At 43.5% G+C, this 16036-nt stretch overlaps 1 protein-coding gene across 1 annotated transcript in view; it reads left to right on the plus strand.

The window, feature by feature from the left end:
• col11a1a (collagen, type XI, alpha 1a) overlaps positions 1 to 16036 on the plus strand; it is a 142997-nt gene that overhangs the window by 36733 nt on the left and 90228 nt on the right. Inside the window, exons 6-14 of the mRNA XM_056299707.1 lie at positions 1827 to 1919; positions 5156 to 5254; positions 7281 to 7565; positions 9694 to 9759; positions 10343 to 10384; positions 10665 to 10727; positions 13476 to 13550; positions 14383 to 14466; positions 15694 to 15750. Of these exons, the coding sequence (XP_056155682.1) occupies positions 1827 to 1919; positions 5156 to 5254; positions 7281 to 7565; positions 9694 to 9759; positions 10343 to 10384; positions 10665 to 10727; positions 13476 to 13550; positions 14383 to 14466; positions 15694 to 15750 (864 nt within the window). The remainder of the gene's footprint in view (positions 1 to 1826; positions 1920 to 5155; positions 5255 to 7280; positions 7566 to 9693; positions 9760 to 10342; positions 10385 to 10664; positions 10728 to 13475; positions 13551 to 14382; positions 14467 to 15693; positions 15751 to 16036) is intronic.

A 16036-nucleotide genomic window follows, 5' to 3' on the forward strand; every position in this document is an offset into this window, starting at 1 on the left:
TATTCTCACATGCATGTATTTAGCTGTGGTGTTTTGCTGAGTAATGAACTGGATCTTGGGGGAGAAAATTCTTTGAATGCTTCTGTGTCTTTGTTCACTTTATTGAGGCTTTTGGCTTGTTCTCCTAATGCGCTTTGCTGGTCCACTACAGTGTGCGAGGCACACTTTTTATGTTTTATAAATAGAGCATATAGCTGGAACATGCCGAAATCGATCTCAAGAGACTGACGCTTAATTGCAGGTGTTCAAGATTATGTCACGATTATGAAAATGCACAGATAAAAAATAGACAGTAGTGGAGGTTATCATACTCATCTGTGTACCTCTAGCTCACAAAGAGGGAAATTTACTTTCTCAGCCGTCATCGACAATATTAAGATTCAGGGAAGGTGGAACAAGTGAGAGAAATCTGAATTTGTGTCAGGTTTTTATTAATACCCTCCAAGTGTCACTTCTCCATGGTGGGCCATGATGTGAATTATAGCAGCTGATAGGGGTCAACCCCCCCCCCTCCACACACACACACTCTCTCTTTCTTCAGCTCTCTCTTCTCTCGTGTCTTTTTCTGCCCTTGTCATACCCAAGGGTGCACCAGCAAAGCCTTTTTAACCCCCTTGGCCTAAGACACTTTGTCTCCTGGCTAGAAAATAAGAAGAAAAAAAGGAGCCAAGCAGTAAAGTCTGAGGAGATCATATCTTTGCTTATCCATTGATTAACTAATTTAAATTGTTAATTTATTGACAATTTAAAAATCAATTTTCCTCTTGCCAGAGGTCAGATGTTGAGGTTAACCCTTGATTCTGATTTGAGCAGAAATGATTAACCCTAACACAGTCGGACCGAAATAACTAGTATTGTTTTTTTTATAGCTTTATCCATAAGTGTTCTCAGTTGTCTTAAGAACTGTGAGGGAGTGGTCTAGTCCTCATTGATATTCATGAGCTGACATCATGAGTATCAGTAAAAAACGATTGGCTGGAGACATTGAACGAAGGGGAACTCTAAAAGTAGATACATATAAAAATGGAGTTCTACCTTTTATATCTTTTTGATAGAACGAGACAGTACAAAATGCATGATGATTAAAGTAATAAGTGACGTTAGGTCTGACTTTAAATGATCATGCAACGGGTTTGGGGTCGGAGTTGTAGTCGCAGGAGATTATCAGTTAGAAAAGAATGTGTGGCGAATGAGCCCCAAGTTACCTCTAGAGCAAACCTTTTTTTTTCTTCTCATTAATATGATAACATAGGAGTCCAAATACCACATCCCATCAATTACCACCTTACCTTTTACTCCTTCCTGTATTAATCAAAATCAGGACGCGTAATCACAACTACGAGAGGGCACAAGGATGTAATTTACGTGCCTTGCAATAGAAACGTTCCATGACGATATCCCTCCAAATGCAGCTGGTACTCCGTCTGCGAGGGCTCTTGCGTAGTTCAGTCTGACTTTATGAGCTTATAAACGCCCCATCTGTTTGCACATCTGAAGGCAGAGATCCACATGTTAAAGCGATTTCTTGTTTGGTTATTTACTTTGCCCTTTTCTTACCCATTTCAAAGGAATAAACCACTAATCGTGCTTTCGAAATATTTCTTGCTATCATTGAATACTTAACTCCATCGTTATTTGCCATAACTGATGACATGTAATATTCCAGCAGCTTGTGTGTGTGCATATCATCTTACCTGTATGTGGGATGGTATTTGGAACAGAGCGCTATGCGCTCATGATGCTAATGCTAATGCTAGTGTTAATGCTCCTGTTGTGTTCTCTCTCTTTTCTCTCTCACAAACCATTCTTTCTTCCAACCTCTCCAGTACACTACTGATGACTTAGATTACACTCAGTTCTATGATTACTCTGAGGGCGCCACAGAGACCATTCCAACAGACGAGTACTCTGAACCTCAGGTAAAGCCAAACAAAAGAAAAGAAAAGAAAGAAGAAAAACTGTTTGTCATGTCCGTCACCAAGAACTTGATGTATTCGGTCCTCCGATTTGGCTCCTGTTCTGTCTGCGTGTCTGTGTCTGGTCATGCTGTATAACGGGTAGCTGTAAATGGTGATTAATAGATGATTAATAGGGCACTTCTAAGCTTTTACAACATGCTTGCTGACATTAGCGGACCGCTTGAAAATATTAATTTGTGATATTGGGCTATACGAATAAAATTTGATTTGATTTGATTTAATAACTGCCTTGTAATTTTTAAATTGTCGTCAAGAATAACGTGACGAGAAAAAAAACAAGGAAATGAGAAAAATGAAATTAAATGGGGCATCTGGGTAGCATAGTGGTCTATTCTGTTGCCTACCAACATGGGAGATTGAATCCCCATGTTATCAGCTTGGTCAGGCATCCCTACAGACACAGTTGGCTGTGTCTGCGGGTATGTGTCGTGGTTGCTGTACTAGCGCCTCCTCTAGTCGGTCGGGGCGCCTGTTCAGGGGGGAGGGGGAGCTGGGGGGAATAGCGTGATCCTCCCATGCGCTATGTCCCCCTGGTGAAACTCCTCACTGTCAGGTGAAAAGAAGCAGCTGGCGACTCCACATGTATCAGAAGAGGCATGTTGTAGTCTGCAGCCCTCCCCAGATCAGCAGAGGGGGGTGGAGCAGAGACCGGGACAGCTCAGAAAATAGGTTAATTGGCTGGATACAACTGGGGAGAAAAAAAAGCAGGGGGGGGGATTAAATTAGAATTTAGGACATATCTTTTGGTCTAGCCAGTCTGGTCTGGTAAGTGCTATTAGGAAGAAGTTAAGTGTAGATAAAAAAGGAAAAGTGAAGAAGAAGAAGACAATAGATACACCATTCCAATCCTGTTAATAAGATGGTTATTAGCCAAATCAATTCACACTTTATTTATGTAGCACATTTTATACACAAGCATCACACTCTAGTACAAATGTAGAAAATTCATATGCACATCAACAGGTGTTAGTGCAGTTACACAGGATTTGGAGCAGAATATACAAATATCAAAATATAAAAAACACACACTCACACACACACACACACACAAAGAACTTACCCGCTTACATGCTGTTGTGAAAAGTGAGGTTTTTAACCTGCTTTTGCAAGTGTGCGGTGTGGGGGCCTCTCTCCCCTCTCTCTGTTTATTCTTAAGCCACCGGCTAATGTTAACAAGTGTGTTGTCGGAGTTTATGAGTGATCTTCTGCTCTTGTATCAGTCACTATTTTACAGCTCTTCATTATGAAGCATGATCGAGTGTTTCGGTCCAACTATGTTTTTGTCTTCTTCCCCCGGTGAATGCCTTCTGCTTTGAGCGGTTGAATTTCAGCATTGCCTTGAAGACTATTGTAAACATTATCAGATCTCGGCAATTTTGGGAGCGCCTTTTTTTCCAGGCATATCAATGCAACCGGGCAGCACGGTGGCCTCACAGCAAGAAGGTCCTGGGTTCGAGCCCCGGGGTAGTCCAACCTCGGGGGTCGTCCCGGATTGGCCTCTGTGTGGAGTTTGCATGCTCTCCCCGTGTCTGCGTGGGTTTCATCCGGGGGCTCCGGTTTCCTCCCACAGTCCAAAGACATGTAGGTCAGGTGAATCGGCCGTACTAAATTGCCCCTAGGTGTGAATGTGTGTGTGTGTGTGTGTTGGCCCTGTGATGGACTGGCAGCCTGTCCAGGGTGTCTCCCCGCCTGCCGCCAAATGACTGCTGGGATAGGCACCAGCATCCTGCGACCCAACTTCGGATAAGCGGCTTGGATAATGGAAAGATGGATGGATCAATGAAATCAAACCACCTTGGCTGTCCTGACATCCTGCAGTAGTTCTAGAGAGTTGCTGAAATTCAACCTCTGTCTTATGTTTCATGTATTCATCTGTAAAGCTTGGCAATATGGAAAATATTATTGTCTTAATGTAAACTCAGGTCATTTTAAACAATATTATTTTATTTATATCACAATACCTGCTTACACATGCAAAAGTGCCATGTTTAAGAATCCAGCTGAGATACATCACATTGAACTGTTTGGTTATGTAAAGTATAACATCAAACCAAGCTAGGTTTAAAAAATACTCCCTCTTGGGGCATCTAGATGGCGTAGCGGTCTATCCCGTTGCCTACCCACACAGGTATCGCTGGTTCGAATCCCCGTGTTACCTCCAGCTTGGTCGGACATCCCTACAGACACAATTGGCCGTTTCTGTTGGTGGGAAGCCGGATGTGGGTATGTGTCCTGGTCGCTGCACTAGCGCCTCCTCTGATCAGTTGGGGCGCCTGTTTTGGGGGGAGGGGGAACTGGGGGGAATAGCGTGACCCTCCCACGTGCTACATTCCCCTGGTGAAACTCCTCACTGTCAGGTGAAAAGAAGCGGCTGGCGACTCCACATGTATCAGAGGAATCATGTGGTAGTCTGCAGCCCTCCCCAGATCAGCAGAGGGGGTGGAGCAGCGACCGGGATGGCTCAAAGTGGGGCGATTGGCCAAGTAAAACTGGGGAGAAAAAGGGGGGGGGGGAAATCCAAAGGGAAAAAAAAATACTCCCTCAAAAATATATATAATCCAGATTTCCTCCTGACACAATGCTATTGAACGATGCTAGACGATAATATTGGATTATTGCCCAGCCTTGTTCATCTGTCTTGAATTGACGCATATTTATCCCACTATTCTCTTCCTTTGTGTCACCTCATGTCATTCCCAGTTCTAAATGTTCCATGTTTGTCTTGGTGTTCTTTGTCATCGTAACCTTTTTCCAGAGAAAGAAACGTAGTGTCTCCATGAAAAAGAAGAAGACCAGAAAGGCCCTCAGTAAAACTAAGGCCAAGCCCTTTAAGTTCTTGGCCGCCAAAAAATCTCCGGCTAAAAAGTTTGCCATTAAGAAGAAACGACAGATGCCTGGCTACCAGGCCACAGCGCCAGCGCGACCCAGAGGCGATTTTAGGGTAATCGTACAAAAAACAAAAGACAAAAAACCAAAAAGACCCGATCCCATCAAGATCTTCCCACAAAAATGTCCTAGGGAAAATCTCTGATGGCCGACAGAGCTACCTAACCCCTTCTCTGTAGAGCTAGTGGAGTCTTTAGCCAGCGCGAGGAGACCCCAAGCGAATAACCGGTTTTGTGCTTCTGTGTTAACGCTTCGTGTATTCTTCTGTCCTTTTTTCCAACATGACTCAGCTAAACAATGTAGAAGGAGAGTACTATACAGACAGTGACTACGGAACTGTAGATGGTACTCAAACTCAGTCTCCCATTGCCACGGGCGGACCCAACGAGGTAATTTTCTACCTTCACTTTCCTCTGATTTTTAAGAAAGGTACTGTCAGGGAATGTGCACCGGGGACGATCGCTGGGAGTATGCGGTATGAAGTGACAAAGACGCAACAATGGCGAGCCGTTGTTGCGTCTTTTCACCTGCAAAGGTCTTGACGTTTGCAGAACAAACTGTTAAATATCAGAAAGTTATGGTCCACTTTTTCCTCTGAATTTACTGTTTAATTTTTTTTTGATCTGACAGTACTGCATGAGCAATAAACTGAGTGGATACCAGGCAAATTATACCTAGCTTTCTGTTTAACTCCATTTTGGCGAAGGCCGCCACTTTTTCACTATTCCATGTTTCTTCATCCGTCACGTTAGCATCCGCAGGGATGCTTATTTTAGACATATCCTTATGCTCTTTAGCAAAATGTAATGATAAGAGAGGATATTTTTTTCTGGAAATAGGATGGGTTTTGGGATTTACTTGTGGCCTTCTTTCTAATGAAAACCACACAAGAGCAGCGTGTGTGCCATTACCCAGGGCCAAAAATATGTTTCCTAACATTCGGAGATGGCTTGGTGTGCTCGGAGACTTTACCCTCCGAAGACAGATGGGAAAACAAGCCTGTAATTGTCAAAAGTCACATTTGGCCTAGGGGATAAATTATTCATGTACTCTGATTACTCATATCATCCTGGCTGGATAAGTGATGAAGAGTCGCGGCCTTATCCAGGATTGGCGGTACCTGTACTGTGTATGATGCCTTATTATAAGAAATGGGCAAACATTAACGGAGGGCGATGCCTCTCTTAGCCAGTGCCATTGGTATAAAATGGGATTGGCGTTACTTCATTGGCAGAATGTGGACAAAAACAACATCCGCCATAAGGAATCATTTGCCTGGATTTGATCACTAGTTCTTTACCCCAATTACCTCTCAAAGAACTATGATCAACCAGACAGAAATCCTCTCACAGCCAAAGCGCAGTTTTTTTTTTTTGCCATTTTGGATGTTATAAAACCGACAATCCTGAGTATGTTTGGCGATCTAATGGAGCCCGACCAGTCGTAGCTTTTTATAAATACATCCACTGTGTTTTCCTTCCAAGCTCGCTCTGCAACAATCACTCCATGAGTCATGATACAGATGTCGTATGGGTTGTGATTGTCGTTGTAGTGCCCTGACAGGTGCAAAATGTGCCATGGTAGACTGGCGTCGAGAAACAGTATATTTGTGCCAGACTGCATTAGTCGACCAAACAGTACACAGTAAAACCATCTCCAGTACCATGGTGCACTTTGCGTGTCTGCACTCGACCATGTTTTCCTAATTCATTAGAAAATCCTGAACGCGCTTCTAGAGACATCGCAAACATACTTGGCCTGCTTCCGTCTTGCGTCACTGTCTCGCTGATCAATACATCCATTATGTATGGCGGCGTGACAGTGAAAAGAAAGAAAGATAGACTGAGATAACATCAAGGCTTGTATGTATAAAATGTACTGCTAGTTGATTGTAGAGTTGATGACTTCATTGAGCCTCGAGGATAACACTTTATTTAGTCCTCTTTTTTTTTCCTATTACTGGAACTCTACTGGAGGGTGATGACTGCCGGTAACCCTGCAGGATGCACAGTGTCACAGAATGATTCAGATAACTTAATCTACAAGATGAAGGCCTCACTCAATTATATTTTGTTAGCTGAGCGACAACTTGTTGCTTTTTTTTACTGAGGTGCATTTGTGCATCATCTGCTATTGGTCTAATGACAAAGATGTTTTCTAAAGTCACGATCTGGATAAATTTAGGTGATGTGGATATGAATAAGGTGTTACCATCTTTATACTACAATGTTTTTTTTCCCCTGGACAAATGCAGTTTGCCACGCTACAATATCAAAAGCTATTCTCTTATTTTGCCTTAACTGCTTAACTAACATCCCTATTCCCTTGGTACCCTCCCCCCCCCTCCCCTTCAACACCACCCACCCATCCTTTATCCCCGACCCCCCAATGCCTTGCTTGGGTAACATCTAAAAGGCTGTGGATGAGGAAGTGGTTGGTGACCTTGTCACTGAGGCCAATCCCATTGGTCAGGAGCCCACCGTTGTCCCGGAAACATCGGACAACTTAGACACCCGAGTGGAGGCATATGACTTTAAGGAGTATGACCTAAAGGAGTATGACTTGGGCGAGGTTGACAGGAAGGTGTATGATTATGGGGCTTATGATGAGTATGGCACAGCCTTGCCCAACCCCACGGCCGTCTACGATGACGAGGTGGGGCCTGGGGTCGCCGCAGAAACCGACGTCTCTGAGAGTGCAGTAAGTATCGCATCCCGGAGCTGGTCCCAACCTGGCAGCCGACGGGGTGTGTGCATGAATCCAGCATGTATGTGTGTGTCCTCGTCGTTTTTGGGGACATGGGTCAAAGATAGTTTACCTGAAAAAGATCCACCACTTTCTGTCTCTTCCATTGTCCCGTCATTTGTGAGCATCCTCCACCACTAGTAAGTGTGAACAACTTCTAAAATGAATGGGTGAGATAGGGCTGAGATATGGCTACATGTCTAAAACATAGTTTATCTTCTTTGTTAGGTCAAAATACACTCTCTCCATTAATCAGTAAGGCCAGTCAAGTGTCCACCGTGTAATTCTTTTAGAAGCTAGCTTCCATAGCTGTAACATTGGCTGATTGAACAGGACGCAATTGAAACTAACGTTTTGATGAGCGTGTATGACTTGAAGACGTCACCTGCAGAATAAGAGAATAAAATCAATTTTCACTTGCAACTGATCGATCTCGAACCAGTATGCACACTATCAATAGAAATGAGGAAATACAAAAGGATAATTCCGTAAAATTGCAATGCTCTGTGATTTACCTGTTGAAGCCCATTCATTTTAGGCCTACTGCGCTTCAAGCCCCCCTAGTGGCCGTTTTCAGAATGTACCCTTAGTTTAGGCTGAGGTACCTTTAAGCGGGTAGGGATTCTCTCTCTCTGTCTCTCTCTCTAGTCAGCAGTTTGGCATGGGGATTGTGTCATTGTCATGTCGTGTGTAGGTTCTGCTTTTAAAACAGACAACTTGGTCTCGTCTGTAAACACTTTCTATTGTTTCCTTCACCTTTTCTCTTCTCCCACCCGCGGCCGATCGGTGATGGAGTGATTTGACAGGTGTGAGAGGGGGGGGGGACAGTGTATGCATTCATGTTTTCTTTGTAATTGATCGTCAGTGAATGACTTTTTTTTTCTAGTCTGCACAAATGCATGTTCACACACAAATGCAAAAATCACACTTTTTTTCCCTTCCACTTCACTCCCATTCTCTCTCGCCTTCCTTCCCCCACACGTTACACTGCACTTCAATCAGTCTATATTGGCCAACCTTGCCCCCAGCCTCCCCACCTAAACCCCCCACCCCTACCCCTACCTGCCCCACAGCAGCAGGTTTGAACCCTCCCCTTATTTCTACTCCCTCCTTCTCAGCAAATTTAACAAGCTGTCTGTCGGTGACATATCTTTCCCTATACGCCCCAGGACACAGCAATTAGCTCATTCCACAGTGTGAGCAGCCGCACACACACACACACACACACACACACACACACACACACACACGTAAAGATCCAACAGAGATATGAACATGCTCATTCCAGCCGCCTCCTTGCAGCCCAGCCCAAACATCGAACCACATCTGCATCAGCCATGACTACAGCTGATACTAAGTCTGAACCGTAGTCCTGTAAATTATGACGTTAATACGACTTAAAAACAACCTCACTTCCATTTATCTCATCTTCATCTATGTAATCATCTGTTTGGTTCAGCCCTACGTGCACTATGTTCCTCCGTTGTCCAAAGAAGTTTGTCTTTAACTCTTTTTAACTAGTTGACTCAGCTGTATATCAACTCAGGGATGCAGCTTTGGAACGGTGGGTGAACGGCGGGAAAACAAAAACATTTTCAGAAAACTTCATTTGGCCTGAAAGTCTGGGTTTCGGGGTGACATCTGTTAGTTGTGAATACTGATGCTGCATTTACCGAAGGACCTTTTTGCACGGTGCATGCGGGTGTCATTTTGTGCTTCAACACCGTTGCCACAAAACGCACTGCACCATGGGAATGCAATGACATCACCGCTCCGTTTCAGGTCCGTCTGTGCTCATTATGACTAACCTCACGCCTGTTTTGTTCCATACCTTCATTTCTTTATACCTCACTCATCTCTGAAAGAGCTTTCACTGGAAATATGATGCCGGCTGATGTTTCACATGTAGATATTCTCCCCTTTTTTTGTTTTTTGTTTTTTAAATGCAGCACATATTCTGTTCACTTGCTGGTTTGTCTCCTTATTCGTTCTGAGTCACGTGTTGACGTTTGACATTCATCCAGCCGTGGACGACAGCTGCTATGGGAAGTCTTAGCTTGCTGTTGTGTCTCTGTACCTGCAGGTCGCGGGTGCTGGAGGAGCATTTGGCCAGAAAGGAGAAAAGGGCGAGCCGGCAGTGATCGAACCTGTAAGGCCCAAACAAACAACGTCACAATCAATAATGCAATCCAGGTTATCCGGGTAGTGTAGCAGTCTATTCCATTGCCTACCAACATGGGGATCGCCGGTTCGAATCCCCGTGTTACCACTGGCTTGGTCGGGCGTCCCTACAGACACAATTGGCCGTGTCTGCGGGAGGGAAGCCGGATGTGGGTATGTGTCCTGCTCGCTGCACTAGCGCCTCCTCTGGTCGATTGGGGTGCCTGTTCGAGGGGGGAGGGGGAACTGAGGGGAATAGCATTATCCTCCCACGTGCTACACCCCCCTGGTGAAACTCCTCACTGTCAGGTGAAAAGAAGCGGCTGGTGACTCCACATGTATGGGAGGAGGCCTGTGGTAGTCTGCAGCCCTCCCCGGATTGGCAGAGGGGGTGGAGCAACGACCGGGATGGCTTGGAAGAGTGGGGTAATTGGCCGGATACAACTGGGGAGAAAAAGGGTGGGGGGGAAATTGCAAAAGGTTTGCAGTAACTATCAGCTGAGCTTCTTGATAGTGTCTGTAATGCTCGTGACAACACATTATTTGAGTCAACACGTTCGCTCTTTTTCAAGGGCATGCTGATCGAAGGACCACCGGGACCAGCTGGTCCAGCTGTGAGTATATTATCAGCTTATTCTGATGCACATCTATTTTATTTCCAGTGTTTATTTTCGTATCCCATAACCTGCAATGTTTTGTCCTGCCTTCATTTTGTGTTTTACTCTCGTAATGACACAACTGTGTTACAGCAAAAGTTGCTCTCGGAAAAAGAATGGATAGATATTACTGAAAGAAGATGGATGAGGAGATGGTCAGCGTTTCAGTCTTGTGTCAGTATAATATACTACCAGTCGTGATAATGATGGTCTGCTGGCCTGGTTGTGTCTCCTTTAGGGTCTTCCAGGTCCATCAGGCCTGCAAGGACCCCCAGGCCCCGGCGGAGATCCTGGTGACAGAGTAAGCTGCCGTTTAGGGCCCCACACCACCTGCAGCTTTGCACATACACATATATGACTTTGTACATGTGATTATGTGAATGATTTTATGTCAGCATTTAAACCCAAACAGGCATGCGTGTGTGTGTGTGCGTGTGTGTGCATATTTCTACATGTGCAGTAAGTTGTTGTAAATGGAAGTGGAGGAGAGAGGAAAAAAGGCACCAGATCAGAGAAAAAAAGTGTGAAAAAGAGAGGAAGTGTGTGTTAGAGGGCTAAATGTCACTGACAGGTCTGTAACGTCAGATTAACGTGACTGTGACTTGGTGATGTTTTTATCATAGCTGACAGCAGGCGGCAGTGGCCCTATGTCCATGGTTGCATCAAGTGTGTATTGTATGAGATGCCCATCTCAAACATGGAACTGTTGAGGAATGACACAGCCTGTGTTAGTGTAATAATACACTGTAAGCTGAGTCAGTATGTCGGGTGTGGAGCAGTTTTACTGCCCACTGTAGCTGAGATAATTTTCTGTGTATTGATGGTTTCACTTGTTAAGCAACACAGATTATTTGAATAGGCCGGCTGTAATGGCCAAATTCCTCAAGCTCACATTCAGAAACAGTATGAGTGATACTGTAGTCATGCAGGGTTCCCTTTGAGAAGGGTAGAACTGATCATCAGCGCAAAGCACTTCACTTCACACACACACGCCTACGCACACACACACACACACACAAATACACACGCACACACACACATAAGCAAACACACAGATACTCTCTTTTTCTCTGTCTCTCTCTCTCTCTCTCTCGCCGACCCACTCTCTCTCTAAAACACACAAACGTAGACAAACAGACACGGAAACAGGCATGTACACAAATACACACACCCTCAGACATGCACACGCAGCAGTCAGGGAAGAGAATGTTAGTTTTGGACTGGAGAACGTGGCATGGCTCACAGACAGACAGACAGGACCTGTGTGTGTGTGTGTGTGCTGGTTGAGGGCAGGGTGTGCATGTTAATCACACCTACATCCAGCATTTATTCTCCATCCCCTCAAACTGTGGCCCAGTGTGTGTGTGTGTGTGTGTGTGTGTGTGTGTGTGTGTGTGTGTGTGTGTGTGTGTGTGTTTGGTGCATAAATGAAATCCAAATGAACCCAGAGTTCTTCCAAATCATAAATAATTGGACTGAATACCTGTCAGTTGTAGTCGTATGCTAAAAATCTCAGGAGCAGGGTTTTCGGAAAGAAAGCATTTTTTTTTCTTTGTAAACTATAGGAGAGTTGAAGTTTATCCAAGAACAAAAAAATGCTGAATTTCTAACATTTTAATGATTTCTTTTTCTTTAAAGACCTTTTTGGGAGGTTTTAGTTCCCATTGCCATAAAACCCACATTATAGCATCGGATGCTGGAAGTCCCTACAATAATAACATAGATTCTCATCACAGCTATCAAAACCTGACCAGATCTAAGCCTTAATGGCCTATTTTGTCCTTAAATTAACTTTGACAGTTGTGGCCAAACCCAACACTTGCATAAAATAATCAATATGGGAGGATATACTCATTGTCAAGCCCAGACACTACAAATACCACAATTTGACATGCAATTACTCAAAATTCCTAAAAGCATTTCTTATTGTATTTATCTCTTTTACACTTGTTGGGTATACTGCCCCCCCCCACACACACAACTTGACTCAGTATTTCTAGCTTACTCGTTGATTTCAAACTTTTTTTTGTATTTTATTTAATCAGTCATTTCACATTTTGTCCCATTTCTATGTTTCTTGCTAAAAAATGTAAACTAATCTGGTTTTACCAGTTCTATTTAATACATCATTACAAGATTCAAATTTGGTGGACTGTGTTGTACTCAGTTGTACACATGCTTTCCTTTAACATAGTTTAGGGAAGGTATTAAGGAAAGGTAATGGTTTATATGTATGGATTTTTAATTTAAAGAATAAAGATTAAAATCTCCATTCATGAGCGCATAGCCCATTCTGGGTTTGTTTTAGCAAATCGAGATTTTAACAAACCCAATACAAAAGACTTTCAAGATCAACATAAACAGAATGTTAGGAACATGTGATATTAAGTGATAAGTCAGAATGCGTTGCCATTGAATTGAAATTTGAATTTTGTATTTTGAGATTTCTAGTATCTTACAAACAAACTCATTTTGCTTTACAGTGTGCTCAGATCATTATCCCATACCATTATCAATAAACATGCAAGGTACCAGTACAACCCCATAAAACACATCTGCGTTTGGCACGTTCTGTCTTTCTGCTTCAGTGACAACACTTTACAATCAGGATTCTATTCAATATGCTGCAGCCCAAAGTGGAGAGGGGGCAAAGGACACCCCTACCAAATACCTCTGCCCCCTTTCCAATTAACACCACCACCACCACTATCCCCTTTCCACTGCCAAGCAAAGGGCATTCTTATTTATTAAGAGTATCTGTGTGTGTGTGTGTGTGTGTGTGTGTCTGACTGTGCATTTGTCTTAATTAGTAGATCAGTTTAGCCTTGCTTATTCATCAAATAGCACATGTACATGTACTTTTCTGTAGAAAGACCATGAACTTTATCAATGAGTGATAACAGTCATGACAGAGAAATGAAGAGGAAGAATGTAGAGCCTAAGTCAGAGCATCTTCCTCCCTCCTCGTGTTCCTCTTTCACATCATACATTTGACTTTTGTCCATTCATTCTTTCTCTTTATATCTCCCCCTTTCTTTTTCCTTCTTAGGGTCCCCCGGGTCGGGCCGGTCTCCCTGGTGCTGATGGTTTGCCAGGGCCCCCCGGCACCATGCTAATGCTGCCTGTAAGTGATCAGAATGATGACATTCGGGACCTGCACTGACTTAACTAAAGATGATCTGAATCAGAATCAGATTTATTGGCAAAGTATGATTCCACATATGGAATTGGTCCCAGTTTGACTCACATAGATCAGCACAAGACAAAACTCAATACACCATGACAGCAAAAAGGGTGGGGTAAGGGAGGTTAAGCAGTAATAATAATTTAGTTGGTAGGGATTAGGGAACACTGATAATACATGCACACACATACCATTATGTACAGGTTGCAGAGAATCGGACTGAATATTAAATATTGCACTATGGCACCCACACTTGACTATGGATATAGAAGTGGATAAATACAGTGCAGTATTGACACTAAAAAAACTGTAAGGTAAATACTAATGTAGTACATATAAATGAAATTATACAGTAGTGGAACTTTGCAGTAGTACAGTACAAGTAGTAACATGAATAAAGATATAAATACAGCTTTGGATAGAATAAAAATAGAAACAAAGGATATTAACACAGGTGTATTCAGAGTATTGCACTGATATAATTCTGCTGCGAGTACTGTCCTGAAAATATCGCATAGTCATATATATACATTAGAAACAGGTGATAGTAGTTATGAACTCGGTTCATGTACTTTTTAAATTCCCACTCAGCTGAATACTCAGATGAATATGGCTGAAATGTTTCCTAACTTGTCTGATGTCAAATATAACATGTCAATTCAATTTATTTGCATGTTAATGTGTGTGTGTGTGTGTGTGTGTGTGTGTGTGTGTGTGTGTGTGTGTGTGTGTGTGTGTGTGTGTGTGTGTGTGTGTGTGTGTGTGTGAACAGTTCCGTTTTGGTGGAGATGGTGAGAAGGGTCCCGTGGTGTCAGCTCAGGAAGCCCAAGCCCAGGCGATCCTCTCCCAGGCCCGAGTAAGTCTGACCCCCCCCCCCCCCCCCCACACACACACACACACACACACACATACATACATATACATATAGCTGCTGGGGAAAAAGGAAGGGAGATAAAACTCATGTCCGTGTGCATTTTAGTCTAACAGCGTCAGGAATTTTATGGCCATTTTTGTGTGTGTGTGTGTATTGGTACTTTGAGCTTTCTATAGCCTTTTGAGGCTAAAAGGAGACATGCCGAGCAGGCTGGAGAGCAACGTAAAAAGGCAACTTTGAACAGATGGGCATTGGGAAGGACTGTTAAAAATACTACAGGGCTCATGGTCTGTGGGTGGCCGAGACGAACAGGTGTAGAAAATGGGAGGTGTGTGTGTGTGTGGGGGGGGGGGGTTGGTTTAGTCTTGAGTTATAGCAGTCTTGTTGGTTGCCCATCAACAGTTAAACTAACAAACTGTTGTTGCTTGATCAGGTCTGTCTTGAGAATGACACCCCGTGTCTCAATGAGATCACATGTATAAATAAAGGTTAAAAAAAACACCTCAGTACAGACCATTAAATAAATGATTGTGTGAATTTAGTTTGATCCAAATGAGAAGTGTTGGTGAAAAATAGTATATAAATGGTAAATGGACTGCATGTATGTAGCAATTTTCTGGTCTACCCACCACTCAAAGGGCTTTACAATGGATGCCTCACATTCACACACACACTCACACACTGATGGTGGAGGCTGCCCTGCAAGGCACCAACCTGCTCATCAGGAGCAGTTAGGGGTTTAGTGTCTTGCTCAAGGACACTTCGACACGCTCCCTGGAGGAGCTGGGGATCGAACAAGCGACCTTCCGATTACCAGATGACCCACTCTACCTCCTGAGCCATGCCTCTCCTGATATATGTTTATCCACAGGAACAGAAGGCAAAATTAAATGAAGCCATATTATTCACAACAAAATGGTAAAACTCAAAACAGACCAGGTCCTAAATGATGAATGTTTAGTTTTTCTTCAGAATGGAAATGGAACATGAGTTCTTAAGACAGTTTTGCCTCAGTGGCATGGTGGCCCGGTGGTTAACACTGTTGCCTCACAGCAAGAAGGTCCTGGGTCAAACCCCAGGCCGTCCCAGGTGCTTTCTGAATTTTGTTGTGTGCTTGCTTACAATGACAAATAAAGTGTCTTTCTTTTTCTTTCATTTCGTATGTTTTATGTTGTGTTTCTAACCTCGGTTGGTTTGTCTGCCGTACAGCTGGCTATGAGGGGACCTCCGGGGCCAATGGGTCTGACAGGAAGATCTGGACCAGTGGTGAGTATTTAGTTTTCACCAAACACCCTCTCTCCCAACTCTAAATACCCCAAACTAATGCCCCAGGCCAGGGTGAGTAAAGACGTAAGGGTGCACTTCTTCCTTTTTTTACTGTCTTTGTAGTAAATCCAACTTCACCCCCCGGCTGGCAGAACATGCAGAGTCAAACACCGAATCGCCGTCCAAATATCACTATATTAAATGTAAATTTAATTCAAGTTGCAGTATTTCTAATAGATATGACAACAATATGGAGAATTTTAACACTCATATGTTCAGAGTTTTC

The sequence above is a fragment of the Lampris incognitus genome, chromosome 19, assembly GCF_029633865.1.
Source record: "Lampris incognitus isolate fLamInc1 chromosome 19, fLamInc1.hap2, whole genome shotgun sequence".
Classification (NCBI taxonomy): domain Eukaryota; kingdom Metazoa; phylum Chordata; class Actinopteri; order Lampriformes; family Lampridae; genus Lampris; species Lampris incognitus.